At 42.9% G+C, this 20,554-nt stretch overlaps 1 protein-coding gene across 3 annotated transcripts in view; it reads left to right on the top strand.

The window, feature by feature from the left end:
• DYM (dymeclin) overlaps positions 1-20,554 on the top strand; it is a 263,448-nt gene that overhangs the window by 172,240 nt on the left and 70,654 nt on the right. For all 3 annotated transcript variants that reach the window (XM_009565789.2, XM_054054066.1, XM_054054067.1), the window contains one exon: positions 16,836-16,938. In XM_009565789.2, coding sequence (XP_009564084.1) covers positions 16,836-16,938 — 103 coding nt within the window. The remainder of the gene's footprint in view (positions 1-16,835; positions 16,939-20,554) is intronic.

Here is a 20,554-nt window from a genome sequence, read left to right as displayed (position 1 = left end):
AGAGAAGGGCTTGGGGTTATTGGTGGATGAAAAGTTCCACATGAGCCAGCAATGTGCGCTTCAGCCCAGAAAGCCAAATATATCCTGGGCTGCATCCAAAGGAGTGGGACCAGCAGGGTGAGGGAGGGTATTCTGCCCCTCTGCTCCACTCTGGTGGGACCCCACCTGGAGTCCTGTGTTCAGGACTCCTGTGTTCTGGATTCATCAGCACATGAAGGACATGGATCTCTTGGAGTGAGTCCAGAGGAGGCTTCGGAGTTAGTCTGAGGGCTGGAGCACTTTCCGTGTGAGGACAGGCTGAGAGAGTTGGGGTTGTTCAACCTGGAGAAGGCTCTGACAAGACCTTAGAGCAGTTTCCAGTACTGAAAGGGGCTCCAGGAAAGCTGAGGAGGGACAGGGTGAAAGGAAATGGTTTTCAGCTCAAAGAGGGGACATTGAGATGAGATCCGAGGAAGAAATTTTCCTGTGAAGGTGGTGAGGCCCTGGCACAGGTTGCCCAGAGGAATCATGGCTGCCCCTTCCTTGGAGGTGTTCAAGGCCGGGTTGGATAGGGCTTTGAACAGGCTGATCCAGTGGAGGTGTCCCTGCCCATGGCAAGGGATTGGAACTGGATATTCTTGAAAGTCCTTTCCAGCCCAAACCATTCCATGATTCTATGAAATGCATTTTCCTGTATTTCAGTTTGTGCCCACTTTCTCTTGTGTTTTTTTCTGGGCACCACTGAGTCTGGCTTTGTCATCTCTACACCCTCCCATCAGATGTTTATACACATTGAGATGCCCTTGAGCCTTTTGTTCTTTAAGCTCATCAGTCCTAGGTCTCTTCGCTTTTCTTTGCAGGTCTGCTGCACCAGCTGTTTAATCATCTTTGTTGCTCTTTGCTGGACTCACTCCAGTACGTGCATGTCTCTCCTAGTGGGGAGCACAGAACTCCAGATAAGGCTTCCCCAGTGCTGAGAAGGAAGGAAGGATCACATCCCCCAGTGGACTGGTAGCACTCCTTGTGATTCAGCCCATGGTGTCATTGGCTTTCTTTGCCATGAGAACACTTTGCTGCCGTACGTTCAATCTGGTGTCCACCCATAGGTCCTGCTGGTTGTTTCTCAATGGATCTTATATATCCCTTTGCTGAGCCTCATGAAGTTCCTGTTGGCCTGTTATTTCAGCCTGCCCTGTTCTCCCTGGACAACTGTCTGGTGCATCAGCATCTTCTCCTGATTCTGTATCACCTGCAGAGTTCACGAGGGTGCATGCTGTCCCATTAGACATGTCATTAATGAAGGTATTAATGAGATCAGCCCCAGTATCAACATATGGGGTGCACCGCTTGTGACTGGCCTCCATCTCGACTTCGTGCTGCTGACCATAGCTCTTGACCCCATGCATTCAGCCATTTTTTTGTCCAACTCCGTGTCCACTTATCTACCCTCAACTTCATCAGTTTGTCACAGCTTGGCTTAGTCTGAAACCCATGATTATCTTGATTGTACGTTTGAGGGCCTATTTGTTATTTGTATAGTTCATCACACTTACAGTTTGCTTCAGTATCCAGAATAGTTTTTGCCTCAGATTAATCTAGATTACATTCTTTGCACACCTTTTGTTGTCACCTGAATAAATTTAAACTCAGAATTGCATAATCATCAGGTTGGAAAAGACCTTGAAGATCATAGAATCCAACTGTTAACTTCACCCTGCCAAGCTCACCACTCAACCGCGTGCCTGAGTGACACATCTCCGCATCTTTTAACACCTCTAGGGGTGGTAACATCACTGCTTTCCTGGGCAGCCTCTTCCAGTGCCTGACAACCCTTTTGGTGAAGGCATTTTTCCTAATATCCAGTCTAAACCTCTCCTGGTGCAACCTGAGGACATTTCCTCTCACCCTATCACCTAGAAGTCCATCACAGAATCACAGAATCACAAGGTTGGAAAGGACCCATTGGATCATCGAGTCCAACCATTCCTAACACTCCCTAAACCATGTCCCTAAGTACTTCATCCACCCGTTCCTTAAACACCTCCAGGGAAGGCGACTCGACCCCCTCCCTGGGCAGCTGTTCCAGTGCCCGATGACTCTTACTGTGAAGAATTTTTTTCTGATATCCAACCTGAACCTCCCCTGGCGGAGCTTCAGGCCATTCCCTCTTGTCCTGTCCCCTGTCACTCGGGAGAAGAGGCCAGCTCCTTCCTCTCCACAACCTCCTTTCAGGTAGTTGTAGAGAGTAATAAGGTCTCCCCTCAGCCTCCTCTTCTCCAGGCTAAACAACCCCAGCTCTCTCAGCCGCTCCTCATAAGACTTCTTCTCCAGCCCCTCACCAGCTTTGTTGCTCTTCTCTGGACACACTCCAGAGCCTCAACATCCTTCTTGTGGTGAGGGGCCCAGAACTGAACACAGTACTCGAGATGCGGTCTCACCAGTGCCAAGTACAGAGGGAGAATAACCTCCCTGGACCTGCTGGTGACCCCATTTCTGATACAAGCCAAGATTCCATTGGCCTTCTTGGCCACCTGGGCACACTGCTGGCTCATGCTCAGTCGGCTGTCAACCAGCACCCCCAGGTCCTTCTCTTCCGTGCAGCAATTCCATGTTGTGTTTCTTCTGAGTATCCCATTGAAATACAGTTTGTATTTGGTCCCAGGCTCTAGTTTTGCCATTTTTTCCCAAGGTGGAGGGAAGTTAACATCCCAGCCCATGAGAGTTTTACTTGCTCTTTGTACGTTATAGAATATAAATGGTGTTTGCTTTATCATTGTGCTAATTCAGTTCTCGGAACCATCTTCTTTCCTTTGAGAAAAACAGAGAATGACCTGGAACATCGCAGATATTGTCTTTTTAAAAAGCACATTTTGGGGAGGGCATTTTTTTAGGGACTTGGGAGGTTTTTTGAATTGATAGAGGCAGAAAGAATCACACAGGGGAATAAGATGTATAAAACTGAGTGGGAGGTAAAGCGCAAAAGCACAACCTCTTCTCTTTGTGGGAATGAGGTTAATTTCCAAATACATTGAAGAGAATATAAATTTAATTACTGTGCAACTTGAGGGACTGGGACTTAAAAAAAATATACTGTGTTGGTTTTGAAGATGGAAAAATATTGCACAACTACAAGTATGCTGAAATGAATCATTAAATCAAATCTGTATCAGTTTTCCCACCAGTCTCAAGGCTTGTGTGTTTTTGTGATAAAATAACCTCTATTTAGAATGACAAGTTCAGAAGTGAATAAGGTAATTTGAGGTGACAGTCTGTGTGGGAAATAATAACCTTTTTCCTGCTGAAAAAGTAACAAACAGTAACTTTGAAGTGTTACCTAACATAAAATCTGCTTTCTGTTGCATAAAGGCTCTGCAAGACCATGTAATGTTTATAAATCTTAACATCTGTAACACCTTTTTTACCATGGAATCAGAATCTCTAGGGTGGAAAAGAACTTTGAGGTCGTCAAATCCAACCATCACTGTCCACTACTAAATCACATCCCTAAGCACTTCATCTACTCATCTTTTAAGTCTCTCCAAGGATGGGAACTCCATCACCTCCCTGGACAGCCTCTGCCAGGGCCTGAGAACAGTTTCAGTGAAGATGTTTTTCCTAATGTCCAATCTGAACCTGCCCTGGAGCAACTTGAGGCCTTTACCTCTTACGCTGTAGAGAAGGGACCAACACCCACCTCACCACAAACTCTGTTTAGGCAGTTGTAGACAGCGATAAGGTCTCTCCTCAGCCTCCTCTTCTCCAGGCTAAACAGCCCCAGGTTTCTCAGCCACTTTTCAGAACCCTTGCTTTCCAGCCACTTTCCAAGCTCTGTTCCCTTCTCTCAATGTACGCCAGCACCTCAATGTCCTTCTCATAGAGAGAAACCCAAAACTGGACCCAGGATTTGAGGTGTGCCCTCAACAGCACCAATTACGGGATCACAACCAGCTCCCTGCTCCTGCTGGCCACCCTGTTTGTGATACAGGCAAGGATGCTACTGGCCTTCTTGGCCACCTGGGCCACTGCTGGCTCATGTTCAGCTGCTGCACCTTCAGGTCCTTCTCTGCCAGGTAGTTTTCCAGCCATTCTTCTCCAGGAAGAAGGGTTGTTGTGTCTCAGGTGCAGGACTCTGCACTTGGCCTTCTTAAACCTCATTCTGTCAGTCTTAGCCCATCGATCCAGCCTGTCCAGACCCCTCTGGAGTGCCTCCCTATGCTCAAGCAAATTGACACTTCCACCCAGCTTGGTGTTCTAAAAATGTTCTGTAGATGCTGAATACCACGATGTGTTCTTGTTATGTACTTGCTATACTCAGAGGTGGCATTTGTAACCATTGCAGGTCCTTGTTCAAGTACTTGCACAGGTTGTTCTTCCCTTTTGTGTTATATTTTAAGAGCTGTAGAGGAGGAGGAGACAATCACTGAGCTCTCCCATTTCAGGAGGTGATACGAGGAAGGGCAGCTTTAATGTAGCGAAGTAACTGTAGTAACAATGCACAGGAAACGTGGCAGATGAAAGGCGCTGGCGTTATTTCTAACACATACATAGGAGGGGGCATGGATGCTGTTGAGGCACTTTAGCTACTAAGAAGAAGGAAATAAAGAAAATAAAGAAAAAAGTGAAATAACAGGAATTAAGGAGATGCTGTGGGCTGGCTTCCCTAAACATGGGTGCACCGCAGGTAGTGAACTGGGCAAGGTTAGAACCAGGTTTCCTAAAGCCAGATTAACCTTTGTGTGGGTCATTAACTCTAGGTTTTTCCATAGAGAATTGAACTGTTATGAAATAATTCGTTATCCCTTGTTTCATTCAGCATCCCCTGCTGTTGGATTCTGGCTTGATATGAACAACCTTTAAGGAAAAAAAAACAAATTACTGTTCTTGATAAATGTTTTCTTTCAATGCAAACAGCTATTTTTCAGGATTAAAAGACGTATCTTTTATTTCCTAACTATTTTGACATGAATTTTCCTTTCAAAGAGGTTTATTAATGTCTGGCTGCATTTTGCAGGTTTGTGTCTAGGTACATAAAACAACAGAAATTCAACAGAGGGGATTTACATTGATGTTACAGTGAAGGATGTAGACAATTTCTCTTTGTTGTATTTATTTTTAAAGTTCACTGTAGTTATGTTTTTACAGGAAATATTTAGTAGTAGAGATTAAATTTAATCTTGGTCTTGGTGTTGAAAAGTATTTAATGTATTACATTATTTGATATAGAATCATGGAGTGGTTTGTGTTGGAAGGGACCTCAAAGCCCATCCAGTTCCAACACCGTGCCATGGGCAGGGACACCTCCCACTGGATCAGGCGCTCCAAGCCCCATCCAACCTGGCCTGGAACCCCTCCAGGGATGGGGCAGCCACCACTGCTCTGGGCACCCTGGGCCAGGGCCTCCCCACCCTCACAGCAAAACATTTCTTCCTAAGATCTCATCTCAATCTCCTCTCTTTCAGCTTCAAAATGTTCCCCTTCCTGTATTTTTCTTTCATCTTTCCTTTTTTCAACTAGTGGTACCCTCTTGTGCCTATGAACATTTTTAAGCATTTCAGTCTCTTTTCAAGCCTGTGGGTGCTGTTCGCAAAGGGGAGTGATGGTCCTGGCAAATTTCTCTCTTAGAGGAAGTTGTGTGTATCTGTACATATGTACATGTATTTATGTTTTACCAAACACTCTAGTGTGAGTTTTGAGTTCATGTTAAGGCGCCATACACTTAGAACAGAAAGCTCTCTTCTCTCTTCATTTCCACGTATTTCATGTCCAACAGGATTTATTCAGAAAGGAATGCATAAGTAAAATTTGAAGATTGCCTGGAAATTCTTTATTTGCTGGATTGGATACACCTTCCTTGGGAAACCCAAATTACAGCAACCTTCCAATACCTGAAGGGGCTACAAAAAAGCTGGGGAGGGACCGTTCACAAAGGCTTGTGGTGACAGGACAGGGAGCAATGGGTATAAACTGGAGAGGGGCAGATTTAGACTGGACATAAGAAACAATTTCTTCCCTCTGAGGATGGTGAGGCCCTGGCCCAGGTTGCCCAGAGCAGTGGTGGCTGCCCCATCCCTGGAGGGGTTCAAGGCCAAGTTGGGTGGAGCTGTGAGCAACCTGACCCAGCGAGAGATGTTGGAAGGCAGGTTGGAACTGGAAGCCTCTGGATTTCCAGGCTTCGAATAAATTGCACTGAGCAGTGTGTTATGGGCAGCTGTTTGTTGGTCTGGTGGTCTTTAGTTGCTGTCCGCAGGGTATGATCCTTCACGCTTTGGAAACAGCTTGGATTCTTTCCTGATAAATTCGACTTTGGTTGTGTTAAATCACAGGTTTAATCCCTGGAGGTGTTCAAGGCCCGGTTGGATGGAGCTTTGAGCAACCAGATCCAGTGGTAGGTGTCCCTGCCCATAGCAGGGGGTTGGAACCCTATGTGCTCTAAGGTCCCTTCCAGCCCAAACCATTCTGTGGTTCTGTGAGAACAGAGAGGCACCTTAGTTTTCTTTAGAATTTTAGCAATGACCCAAGTACGTATCCATACACGTGTACATGCATACCTGGTGCATTTGAGTGAAGCCATACGAAATAAAACCTGCTCAAAGGATAAGGATTCAGACCTTAGGTGCGATGGCAGTGACATCCTTTAATTTTCTTGTTGTTTCGTAGTTCAGCGTCTGTCTTTGGGGTTTTGGGTGGGAGTTCTTTTCAAGCTGCTTTCTTCAGCAATTTCCTCTGATTTTCACCCACAGAGTTTTGTCCTAATGCAAGACAAATGTCTTCTCTCCGTAGCTAAGGAACACTTATCCTGTTGAATTAAGAGAAAAGGGATGCAATGGAAATATTATGGACCCTATAAACACAGGGAACATGGAAAGGGATTACAACCACACCTTAAGACACCTAAGGTAGATTCAGGGCTGTTTAGCTCAGAATAAACCTTATAATTAGTCTGAGTTTTACAAATATGTTTTTTTGTTTATACTGGACTATATGAATTTTTCCCAGTAGCTTTAAGCTTTCCTGAATTGAGTTTGTCACGTGCCAATCTCTCGGTTAGATAAAAGTAGAGCCAGTTTGTCTGTAGCAGGTCACAGTCTGGTTATTGAGTTTATACTTTAATACAGTGTGGACGAAGGATGATGTTGCTTCTAGGTGGTCTTCCTCATCATTGCCTGACTTATCCTTTAAGTGGAATTACAGGGACGTTGTTTGGAACACCACATAAAGGGGGAATGAAATCGTCTGTACCAAGATACAGGGGAAGGGTTTTACTGCTTTCTGTTCCTTTTACTTCCCTAGCGATAGAAGCATAGCTTTCCCAACAGTCGTTGGAAAGTGGCCATGAGCTGCCTAACAATTTATGCCTTCAGTTTAAAAAATACATTTCTCTCTCTCTGCAAATTAAACTCTCAGCTTACTTTTGTAAATATTTACTTTCATCTCACCACATCAAATTCCTTGCTTCCATGTATTTTCTAGTTTCTGACTTTTCAATCCTGTTCGGACAGGAAATCCTGTTTGTTAACGCAAACAAAGCCTCCATTAATTGTTCTAAGTTGCTTCTGAATTTGCTTATATGCTTTTGCCACAAGTGTGTGATGACTGCATGCTTCTGCTTAATAATAAGACTATTTCTTCAGGAGGCAGAACTTGGAATAGAATTGTGGAATCATTAAGGTTGGAGAAGACCTCTAAGGAATATCTTTAGAGCACATAAATTATAGATCTCTGTTCATATTTAAGCAGTGGCAGATAAAGGAACAATCCTTACAGTTAGTGAGAAGCTTTTGTCATAAACTAAAGGTGTCTTGAAGTCCTTCATTTACTACGATCAAATTCAGTACAATTAGAACAGTCTTTAATGCCTGCTGCTTGACAGGAAGATGGGATAGAAATGATGTGCACCCTCAGCAAGTTTGTGGATGACACCAGGCTGAGTGGTGTAGTTGCCACAGCGGAAGGGTGAGATGTCATCCATAGGGACCTGGACAGGCTGGAGAAGTGGGGCTGTGGGAACCTCATGAAGTTCAACAAGGCCAAGTGCAAAGTCCTGCACCTGGGTCAGGGCAATCCCAGTTTTCAGTACACGATGGGAGATGATGTGATTGAGAGCAGCCCTGAGGAGAAGGACTCGGGGTGCTGGGGGGTGAGAAGATTCTGTGAGCAAGCAGTGTGCGCTCGCAGCCCAGAAACCAACCATGTCCAAAGCAGCGTGGCCAACGGAGAGGGAGGGGATTCTGCCCCTCTATTCCTCTCTTGTGAGACCTCATCTGGAACCCTGTGTTGAGTTCTGGAATCCTCAACGTAAGAAGGATATGGAGCTGTTGGAACAGGTCCAGAGGAGGCTACGAAGATGATCCGAGGGCTGGAGCACCTTCCCTACGAGGACAGGCTGAGAGAGTTGGGGTTGTTTAGCATGGAGAAGAGAGGCTCAGAGGAGACCTTATAGTGACCTTCCAGTACCTGAAGGGGGTCTACAGGAAAGCTGAGGAGGGGTTATTCGTCAGCGCTTGTGGGGATAGGACAAGAAGGAATGGGTATAAACTGGAGAGGGGCAGATTTAGACCGGACATTAGGAAGAATTTCTTCACCATGAGAGTGGTGAGGCACTGGCCCAGGTTACCCAGGGAAATTGTGGCTGCCCCATCCCTGGAGGTGTTCCAGGCCAGGTTGGATGGGCCTTGGGCAGCCTGATCCAGTGGGAGGTGTCCCTGCCCATGGCAGGGGGGGTGGAACTGGATGATCTTTAAGGTCCCTTCCAACCCTAACTCTACTATACTATGATACTGTGAAATAATTTGTTTGCCCAGGTTGCCTTAAAATTATTTGTAATGCTCTGGCGTTTGCACTGGAATAGCAGGTGGCTGAGGCACACATGTTTCCGAGGGGGCACAAACGTACATTTTTGAGAAGGCACTAGGCAAGAAAAGTCAGTGTGTGATCACTGACCAGCAAAGCCACAATGTGGCAATACCAGCCTCACATGGACCTTTTGAAGCGTGGAAGAAGCCCTTTTCATTCCTTTATGAACACTCTTTGGTGTTCATTAACACTTTTTGATGAATAAACCCATCAATGATGCCCATACAAACCATTTTATTTCCATACATGACCTTTGTGGAGACTGCATGCCCTTAGTCTTTTGGTTTCAGACCATCTCCACAAGCCAGATGGACCTAGTAGTAAATATAGTAAAGCTTTATTTAGCAGAAGTAATATCATGCTTCTCATTACAAGATTAGAAAGAAAGATATAAAGTACTCTCTTATTTTCTGCTTAGCAATTTGATATCTTAATTGGTTAGCTTCTCTTTCCTGGGATTCCACATATCTCCCAGGCATTGGAGTTGGGCTCAAGTAAATAAGAGCAGTGTCCATGGAGTCAGCTGCCTCAGATAGCCCTTGGAGTTGTCCATGGATATTCTTTCTCATTATTTCTATTTACGTGCTGTTACAGCTTGTGTAACTTAAATGCAGAATGCCTCGAGGGCATTTCAGTAGATATGGACGTTTAGGGACTTTGTGATTTTTCTGCAGTTATTCATGCCAGATGGATTTCTCCCAGGACTTGGTGTCTTAAGTGATTACAAATCACTTCTCCATCGCCCACAGAAAGTCTGCCCAGCTGCCCCTACGGCACTTGCTGGCAACCATTCCCCCCACAGAGGTCAAGCAGTGGTGGAATTTCACATGGAAGAGCTCAAGGCATTTGCTTGTTTTGATCTGACCTTTCACGTGACCATTATTGAAGCAGATGCACAATTCAAGTCCTCTGCTTGGAAGTGTCTGTGCAGGCATCTTTTCCACTGTATGAGTACAGGCTGGGGGATGAGAACCTTGACATGAGCTTGACATGTGCTCACAGCCCAGAAACCACCTGTGTCCTGGGCTGCATCCAAAGCCACATGGCCAGCAGGGAGGGAGGGGATTCTGCCCCTCTGCTCCATTCTGGGGAAACCCCACCTGGAGTGCTGTATGCAGTTCTGGAATCCCCACAGAAGAGAGATATGGAGCTGTTGGGACATATCCAGCGGAGGCCACAAAGATGATGCGATGGCTGGAGCACATCTGCTGTAAGGACAGGATGAGAGAGTTGGGATTGTTCAGCCTGGAGAAGAGAAGGCTGCAGGGAGACCTTAGAGCAGCTTCCAGTGCTGAAAGGGGCTCCAGGGAAGCTGGGGAGGGGCTCTGGATCAGGGGGTGCACAGATAGGAAGACGATGAGGCCCTGGCCCAGGTTGCCCAGGGAAGATGTGACTGCCCCATCCCTGGGGGTGTTCAAGGCCAGGTTGGATGGGGCTGTGAGCAACCTGGTCCAGTGAGAGGTGTCCCTGCTCTTGGCAGAGGGGTTGGAATTGGATGGGCTTGAAGGCCCCTTCCAACCCAAACCATCCTATGATTCTGTGATTAATTCTGTGAGTAGAGTTCTTGTGCCATAGCACTCTCTTTTTTTGCTGTAATCCATTACAAAATACGTGAAAAACAAGAGGTGTTCCTTACATGTATAAGAATTGAGATCTATTTTCAACTTTTAGATGTCAGGTTTCGAAACAAAGATATTTTTAGGTCTTGCTATATAAAGGAATTGTCTTGTAATATGATTGTGCCACTCGTGCAGGCATTGTCAAACCCTATTGTGTAAGGGATATTTACATAACATGGTTTTGGTGTTTAGGGCTTATATTTAATTCTTTAAAATTGAGAACAATGGTACATTTGGCATCTATATGACAGCAGAGAGAAGGAACAGCACGAAGTACTGTTGAATTGTTTGAGAACACTCATCATCAAATTTTGTGATATGCGGAAGTGTTTTTTTTCCACACAGATAGCATTTTGTGTCTGTATGCTTCAGTGTATTTGCAGTGTTCTTCTGAACTAGGAGAGCAAGAAGAGAAGATCCCAAACCTCTGGCAGATGTTTATTGGCCTAGTGGTCTTCAGTTGCTTCTCCCAGGGTATAATCCTTCACACTTCAATAGCAGCTTGAATTCTTTCCGGATAAATTTGAGTTTGGTCGTGTTAAATCACAAGTTTAATCCCTGAAGGTGTTCAAGGCCAGGCTGGATGAGGCTTTGAGCGACCAGATCCAGATAGCAGGGGGTGGAACTGGATGGGCTCTAAGGTCCCTTCCAACTCAAACCATTCTATGATTCTGTGAAGTTTAATTTGCGTCCAACTACTTGAAAGATGAGGAAGAAAATAAAACATGGGTTTTTTTCTGTTCATTTACACTTCCGTAGTGAATGTGTCATTTGTAAAGTTTTACCCGAATATTTCTTTATCTTTGATGCATATCAATAGTAATGCATCATCTTAGATATCACCTGTATATCAATGAGAATGTTTTGGTAGCCATAGCAACTGTTAAATAGGCACTGGCATGTAGAAGGGCCAGGAATATATTCTTACTTGGTTGTATTAAGCACACTTATTTCAAGATTCAAACTTGAAGATTTTTCAGATTGTTCAAATGTCTGATTTTCAGTTAATATGAGGCCTGCCACATTGCTTTTTTAGCATTTGAGTCCTGTAATAAAGAAGTCCCATATGGAATGTAATAATAAATGAAATGTAGAAGCCTGATACAACGAGGCTTCAATGTCATGCTTTATTTTATTTCTAGTCTCATTGAAGAAAAAATTGAATATCCTTGTCTATTTTTCTATGCCAACGATATCCTCCTTTGAATAAATCTTATGATCTCTCTTTCACTGTTATGCTCAGGATCAACTGGCATGTCATTATCTTGGGTCATCATGTTTAATTTCTTAAAATAAAGCACACTGCTACCTTTCCTTCTTATTCTACAAAGATTTCAGAAAGCTCAAGTTTTTGGCAAATTGAACTTTTGATGTACTTAAAATTTCTTATTTTAATTCCCTTCTCTTTTTTTTCCTATTTTTTTTTAGTTATGAAAGTCCCATTTCATACATTCAGGTTTTGTATGTGAGAAGAATACTTAATGGGCTGTTTCAATCTACTGTAATTCAGACTTTCTGCAGAAAAGATGTCATGATTGTTGGCTTGTGATTTGTTGTGGACCAAGAAGAAAGTTGTTAAATGAGTTCCCATTATTGCCATCTTTTTGATCCACAGACTTTGTAGAACTGAGTTTAGAAAAGTGTTGAGTTCATTCATGACTGATTTGAATCTTATTGTGCGTGCAAATAGCACCATCATCAAGTCGCTTGTATTTTAAGCAACCTGTTTTCTGTGTACTCTGTATTAATTATTAATAAATTATTATTATAATTATTATAGTATAATAATATTATAATATAATATAATAATTATAATAATAAATTATTATAAATTATTAATTAATTTCTGTGTACTCTGTAATAATTTCTTTACTGAACAAGATTCAGCTTTGTGTTAAAGTAAAAAGAAATGTTTCATCTGTGTAGAGGGATTTAAGAAATCAGTGCTTTCCTAATTCCTATAAAATCAGAAATATGAAATCTTGAGACGTGAGTCTTCCTCGCTGGTTGAGCTCATCCGTGGTCAGATGATCTGCAATATATATGAGCTGTTATTTCATCTTGCTATTCTTCCAGCCTGTTATTTTGCTTTCTAATCCATAAGTACTTCTGTGAGTGAGAGGTTGAGGTACTAAGGTGTTTCCCTGAACCTGATTTGTTATTGTTATAAGTTGTCTATAACAAGTGAGCTAAGAGGGCTGTCCGGCTCTGTAGCGTCTCTGACAGTCGATGGAAAAGAATGGAAGAAAGAGGAAAAGTGTTATCGTAGAATCACAGAGTGGTTTGGGTTGGAAGGGACCTCAAAACCCACCCAGTCCCACCCCATGCCATGGTCAGGGACACCTCCCACTGGATCAGGGGCTCCAAGCCCCATCCAACCTGGCCTGGAACTCCTCCAGGGATGGGGCAGCCACCACTGCTCTGGGCAACCTGGGCCAGGGCCTCCCACCCTCAGCATGAAGAATGTCTGATCTAAATCTTCCCCCTTCCAATTTAAAGCCATTCCTCCTCATCCTATCACTCCCGGCCCTTGTAAAACATCCCTCCTCAGCTTTCCTGGAGCCGCTTTCAGTGCTGGAGGCTGTGCTAAGTTTTCACCAGAGCCTTCTCTTCTCCAGGCTGAAAACTCTCTATTCCTGTCAGCTTGTGCAGCTGCCCTCTGCGACCACACAGTATTTTTCAGTTTGATCTCAGCTTGATTTTTAGTGGGGCAAAAATAGAAGTGTGACTAAGACACATGAGGGAAATGTGGGAGACAGTCTTAATTTCCACCTCTGCATGAACTGGAACTTGTCTGTGTTATGTTGTTGTGGGGAGGAGAACAACCTTGTTGTTGAGCATAGTTGCCTTTTTTTAGTTGCATTATTCATGTCTTAAAAATCAGAATAAAACCCCAAAACACTGAAGATGGGACTGCCCCAAAATCAAGCATCTCCTTTACGAAGCAACGTCTGTCAATGATAAAGGGTTTTTTTTTTAGCTAAATTTCGTGCAAATGCCTTTTGAGGATTGTAACTAAATCTGTTCTGATGCTCTAAAAATGAAGTTGGTATTTATTGAGGTGATTTTCCGAGGTAGAGATAGAGGCATAGTAAGTGAGTCACTTAATGGTGATGTTTTACATCATTTAGGGAGGCAGCACCACTTCCTTCAGACCTCCAAATTCTGTAGTTAATCACAGTATTTGGCCTTATTTCTTTCTGTTTTGTTACAGCGATTCCGTGGAGCTCTTTGAGTTTGCTTTGGGTGCAGTGTTTTCATTCGTAGTATGAAAAATCCCTGCCTGTGTGTCCCTGCCCTTGTGCTCCTCTAAGAGATGGTTCTTTGAGAAGGATAAACTATTCATGAAGAAGAGAATTGTGTTGAGCTTTTTTAAGCCTGAATACTGGTGTTCTGGGCAGTGGTCCCACAGAGAGGTGTCCCAGCATAGGGACAAAGGTGATGAGCTGTAGCAGGAAAGCAAATCTTCGGAAGGGGAAGCCCCAGTGCCAAGGACAATGTATAATAGAGTGTAACCCCTTGCTGCTGCTTTGGAAATAGAAATCTTCCACCAAGGGCTTCCCTTATGCCGTAAACAAGCAGTCTAGATAGTCACATTACACTTAATTTAAAAAAAAAAAAAAAAAAGGATAATATTTAAGGAAGCAAAAATAGGTTATAAAGAAATAGTCTTCTGTACTTTCTTTTCTCCTTCTTTTTCCCGGTTCTCTGAATTTCTGGCAGAGAAAATTGCTCTTTGCTATCCCAATTCCATGCAGAATACACATGTGTATGTATTTTGCTCTTTGTAAGTATTGAATAAATACACCTATCAATATCCTGATCCCACATATTGGTTAACGTTAATATTTATGTTTATATTTTTATATTTATGTTTGAATTTCCTTTGTAGCCAAAATGCTTTATATATTTTGGAGAAGGATCTACTTGTTGGCAGTCTATTTTCTTTCAAATTCTTTGTGAAATTTGTCTGCATCTTCTGAAGCAGGCAGACACCAGATTTAACCTGTTCTTGCTGCACACCCCGCTGTAAGCACCACCAGGGTGGTTTTAACTATCATTCTGTCTCCGCAGCACTAGATGGTGCTGATGACAGTATCTCTGAAATGTGGGCCTTCAGAAATGCCAGGGATTCAATAAGTAGTGCTGCTATTTCATGCCAAGGAGCGATTTGAAAATCCAGATGTTTGTTTGAACAAAAGTTTCAATCTGTGAATACAGACTGATTATGGAGAGGGGGGAAGAGGTGGAAACCGTACTAATATGTCATAGATAGGGTACGATTGGCTCTCTGGGCTACAGGCAAACTTTGCCACGTCATGTGGGGCTTCTCATCCACCAACCCCTCCAAGTCCTTCTCCTCAGGGCTGCTTTTTTATCTTACTTTTGTGTTCCTTCTTTTTAACAGGGAATGTTCTAGTGGTTTTGACTAGCTGTAAATTAGTGGGAGGTTGGCATTTGGGCCCAGGAATGACACATCTTGTTAGGGCTCTGTTGGATAGTACAGAGGAAAAAATAAGATATCAGTTTTCATGATGTCAAGTATATTGTGTTCACCTAAAACCACCAAATGTTCTCCACTCTGCTAGCCACCATGGAGGTCTTTTAATCTTATCCGACATTCTTTTATCAGTCTGGTTGCGATTATGACCGCCCTAGTGCTCATGTCTTTGTGGCGCCGGCAATCAGACAGCCGTGGTAGTATTGACCCTGGTTTCGGTCGTGCCATCTCCAACTCGTTCTTCATGCTGGCATACTCTGGCTGAACCTTGAGTGCGGCAAAACCTACCCAAGGGCTCTAACGTGGGCGAATTGGATGCCTTCAGTGCAGTGAAGGTTTTCCATAGAAGGAAGCTGTTAATCTGTTCCAAGAAATAGCTGACTAAAGAGGTGTTGGAAAATGATAGAAGTTGTTGAGTTGGTTTTTGAGACGTAAGGTTTAGACTCGAGAACCGTAGCTAATTCGTTGTGGCCACAAGAAGTGTTGGAAAAGCCTTTTCCTGAGGCTTATGACTAACAGTGAGAAGCAAGCACTTACACTCCAAGGAATCCACTCCTACCACCCATGCGGGTTGCAATATCATTTATGTATTTTATGTAGAAAATTAAGAAGACTTCTTCAAACGCTGAGCATTATTTCTTGAGGCAGAAAAGCTTTCCAAGCATGTGTCTCTGAGCACTGAAGCTGTCCTCCAGTTCCAAGAAATAGGGACTATCTAGAATCTAACACTGAAATAGTATTTTGCCACTTTTTAAATACTAAACTGGCTTTAATATTTTCTAAATATCTGGTGACCTTGGAGTCTGCCACTCTTCTTTGTCCCATCAGCAATTGTAACCAATTCCAAAAGCAGTGTACTCAGGCGTTACGGAGTTTTGTTGGTACTTATTTTTCAAGGCAGCCTTTTTACCCTGGGAGGACCAACACAGTCATCCTGAGAGAGCCTGGTGGGAGGCCTGTGTTGCTCCAAAAAGAAGCCAGAAGAATGTTTTAAATTATAGCGATCCATAAAATATATGACCTGTGCCGATACGGAGTGTGGGGGAAGGTGAATTGTCTGTGAATTGAGAGCAATGTTTGAGATCCCCAGCGGTTTTACAGAAGTATCTGGCTCCTTGAAGCTGCCGAGCACGAGCTGGTGGCCTTGGTCCACTGCTCCTGCTTACTTCTTATCTCACCTTCCACCACTGCACTGAAGTTATGTTATCGTTACATCTCAGATTGTACCAGCGGCTGAATGTCATTACTATGCTTTTATTCAAAGTGCATGAAAAAAATGTTTATTTCTCTGTATGTGTATGGACCTCTGGTTTCACAGATTATTTGTAAAGCTAAGGTAATGCTTTATTCCGTGAATTAAGCCAAAATAAGTTTGAAGAGAATCAGTACTAGTAAAATGCAAAACCTCAGCCTTCTAGTACCCAAAGCTTCTGTCATATGTTTGGATTCGTCCTGCACTAAGCAGTTTGGCTATTAGAATGAATAAGACACAAAGTGATTAAGGATATATTACAATATATTGCATGAGGTGCAGCACTTAAAAATTCTGTTTTAGCAAACACATAGTGGTTATGAACTAAAATTGCATGTATTCCATTCCTTCTGTTACAGTTTGACTTCTAAGAATTTAGCCGTGAATATATGATGTTCTTCACACAATGTATTCTGTAGAATATTTCTAATTCAAATTCTGCTGTTGCTTAGTCCAGATGTTAAATAAAGAAATAAATAAATTCTGTAACCGTTGTGCATTGCATTTAAAAATTTCCTTGTTCAAGTTTGTGTACATAATAAAATATCTCTTCTGGCTTTATAGTCTATAAATATTTCAGAACATTATAAATTGATTTTAATTTATTTTTCTCTTTTTTTTTCTCCTACAGTTTGTTTTCTTTGTTGTCTAAAAAACACAACAAAGTGCTGGAGCAAGCCACGCAGACCTTAAGAGGTTCCCTTGGATCAAATGAGGCACCACTTCCTGATTATGTGAGTATCAAACCTAAGTGTTCTAGTACATGGTTCAAATTAGAAGCGGTACATCCCCAAATCTGCAAAGATTTGTCAGAATGTGTGATAGGGAAGCAACCACCGACACCAAAATACAGGAACCTGGATGAATGATGTCATGTCTGAAATGTCTGTTTTAAAAGAAACTACACTGAGAAATGGCGAAACAAAACCACAACTGAGAGACTCAGTGCACGCTGGCTGCTTGAAATTCTCAAGCCATTCGTAATTCAGGTTATTAAATTATACAGATTAAAACATCACTTTTAAGAACAGGGCTTCGGCATCCACAGTATGTTAAAATGCCTAAAAATGCTGGAAAACATTTCCCAGGGATCTTTTAAGGGAGTTCTGCAGTCTTGCGGCAAATAGTTGTATTTAGAATACAAGGATGCATGCAGTCCTTTTCGGTTGCTGTGACAGTGCCCACAAATAAGCAACAATTTTGTAATTTCATTGCACGACTGTGTGGAAAATCTCTACCTTCAGTACGAGAAGGAGACTTCTTCCAAGAACTTGAATAATATCTTTGTACTATTGGAGTCTTTGCCTTGTACTCATTTGAACTCGCACTGCCATACTGTGTAAAAAAAGTTGATTTATTGGTTGTTCAGGAATTTCAAGGATGAAGATGTAAAAACTATTTTATTTTCAGTGCTAATGTACCATGACGCGCCTGCCTGAGACTCTACATATCATGTTACTGTAGCATGAGTATGAAAATACCTAAAAACATAACTTGATAGAAGAGTTTAATGACTTTAATTTAATTTACTTAATCAGGTTTCTTAACATGCATCTTTTAGTTATTATTGCTGACACGTACTGTACAAAGTAGAAGCCTTTTGTTGTTCAGAGACACGCAAGTTTATAGAGCAAATGAATCACTTGCAGGTTTTTCCTGTGTATTCCTGCTGCCTGACCATGCCCTAATTCATGTGATGCTCCTTATGACGCCTGTGGTTTTAGGGCTTCTGATTCCTCTCACAGAAGTCGCTATCTGACCTTTAATTTTTGGAACTCGAAACATGTCAGCAAAAACCACCTCCACTTAGTTTGTGGTTAAAGAGAAGGAGATCCCACTTCTGTTTGTCTGGTAAGGGGGTTCACTAACTGGATAAAGCTCTTTCTTCTGCATGGGCATGGACGACTGAAAGACCTTGAGACTTCAGACACCATTGGCGAGGAATTCGTGGCCCCTTCTGATGGGTTTGCTTCTCGAGCAATGGGGACTCGTGGTGCAGGGACTTCCACGGTTGTGAGGACAGCAGAATTGTGGATGAATTGAGCATTTCTGAGTTGGCTGAAGAGAGTTAGTTGTCTCTTCCTGTTTCTGAGTATTGTAACTGATAATGCTTTTGAGGCCCTACTGATTAACCCCAGTGACGTGCCAGGTTCCAGCTTAAGCGATTACACTGCTACGGGTTTGAATTCCTCCTCTGGTCTCATAGCTCTTTTTTGAGCTGTCCTGGGGAACTGTAGTGCTTTCAATTGGCTTCCAGAGCAAAAGGAGGCTGCTTTGATGGAGGTGATGGCTTTTTATATCTGAGATATATTATATCACATCATATCGTATATCATAGAATCACAGAATGCTTTGGGTTGGAAGGGACCTTTACAGGTCATCCAGTCCAGCCCTCCTGCAGGAGGAGGCACATCTTCAGCTTGATCAGGTTGCTCAGATCCCAATCCAAACTGAACGTTTCCAGGGATGGGGACGCCACTACCTCCCTGGGCAACCTCTGCCAGTGTTTCTCCATCCTCAGTGTAAAAAATTTCTTCCTTATATGCAGTCTAAATCTCCCTTCCCTTAGTTTAAAACCATTACTCCTTATTCTGTCACAACAGGCCTTTCTAAAAAGTCTGTCCCCAGGTTTTTGGTAGCCCTGTTAATTACTGGAAGGCTATGAGGTCTCCTCCTGTCTATCTCATCATCGTGAGAAAGTTCTGCATAACATGCAGCATCACACATTAGTGATACTGGAGTGCTGGAGTGAGAGCCTGGTATTGGATTTAGGGGCACAGTGGCTCTGTAACCTTGAACTGCTGCTAAAGGTTGGGTATTTTGAAACTAATCTCTGAGACGAAGTGGGGCCCAGGTTAGATAATTGTCAAGCATCTTCAGACGCCTAGAGGAGCAGGCTGAGTTTTTTAACTCTAACTGGCATTCCTAATGGGGGGACTGTAGTTGTGTGTGGTCTGTTGTCAGGAGGAGAATATTGATCATAGAATGGTTTGGATTGGAAGAGATCTTAAAGCCCATCCAGTTCCACCCCCTGCCATGGGCAGGGACACCTCCCACTGGATCAGGGGCTCCAAGCCCCATCCAACCTGGCCTTGAACACCTCCAGGGATGGGGCAGCCACAACTTCCCTGTGCCAGTGCCTCACCACCCTGTTTTGCTTCCCTAGACAAACAACTACCATCCCTGCTATTCAAAGGGAAAAAAATCAGCATGATGCACACATTTGTTTGTAAAAGAGCATATTTAGTGAATATTTATTTATACGCGCACACACCTAAGCATTGATGTTATGGTCCTATCCAACCCAAACCATTGTATGATTCTGTCAACCTGATCCAGTGAGGGGTGTCCCTGCCCATGGCAGGGGGTTTGGAACTGGATCATCTTTAAGATCCCTTCCAACCCAAACCATCCTATGATTCTATGACATATTTATGTAACTGTGAAGATAAACATGTATATAATATTGGGGGGTGTATAAGAGTTTGGTGCTTGAAAAAATGTTTTATAGGTCTAGGACTTCTTTTTATACTTACTGGATGTGAACTATAATGCAAGTTGAGGAAAGGTCCGAGGTGCTCATTGTGCATAGTTATTACCTTACGGATGGAGACAGCCGAGAAACTCAGTTTATGGAGCAGTGCTGGAGGAGCAGACTGGAGTGCAGCCCAGAGACTCAGACATTTCACTGTATTTTTTCCCTTTTATTGTTGGTACGTGTAGGAAGGGAGGGGGAAGGACAGCAGTTGGAAAGGTTGCTGTTTGAAATAAGGTTGTATACTTTTATGCATGGCTTCCCCCCCCCCCCCAACAAAATTGCTCATATTCCAGCTCAGTTTGAGGCACAGGCAGTTTATTACTTAAAAGCTGAGGCCATATTTCATTTACTTCAGCATATTCTGCTTCTGAAAGCCCATGTTTGTGTTGTCTGTAAGAAGAGAGAAGAATTTAGGAACTGAGAAGCCCCTCCCTGAAGCCCCTTCTGCCACTGTATCCCAGCATGGAGCTAAAGAAAGGGATAGCACCGAGACTTCCTGCTCTGACTAGGTGTATTTCCAGAGAATAGGAGTATTCCTTAGTGGGCTGTTCTCTTCATAGGTTTCATTCAGATCAGTAAAACATGTTTATAAAATTAATTTCTCATTATTCAAATTAATTTTTAATTTCTTTAATTAATTATATTTTTTTCTTACAGTGTTGTGTAATCCAAAAGTGAATTTTCATGGTGCCTGTGTCACAGGGGTTAAATTTTACATAACAGTATTCTAGGTCTTGCCTATTCCTTATGGTCTTGTCTTATTTTACAAGTTTTTCTGCTCATTTGTGAGTACTGGACTTTGAAAACAAATT

This window comes from Cuculus canorus, chromosome Z (genome assembly GCF_017976375.1).
Source record: "Cuculus canorus isolate bCucCan1 chromosome Z, bCucCan1.pri, whole genome shotgun sequence".
In the NCBI taxonomy this organism is placed as follows: Eukaryota; Metazoa; Chordata; class Aves; order Cuculiformes; family Cuculidae; genus Cuculus; species Cuculus canorus.
This window is presented reverse-complemented; position numbering and strand designations above follow the sequence as displayed.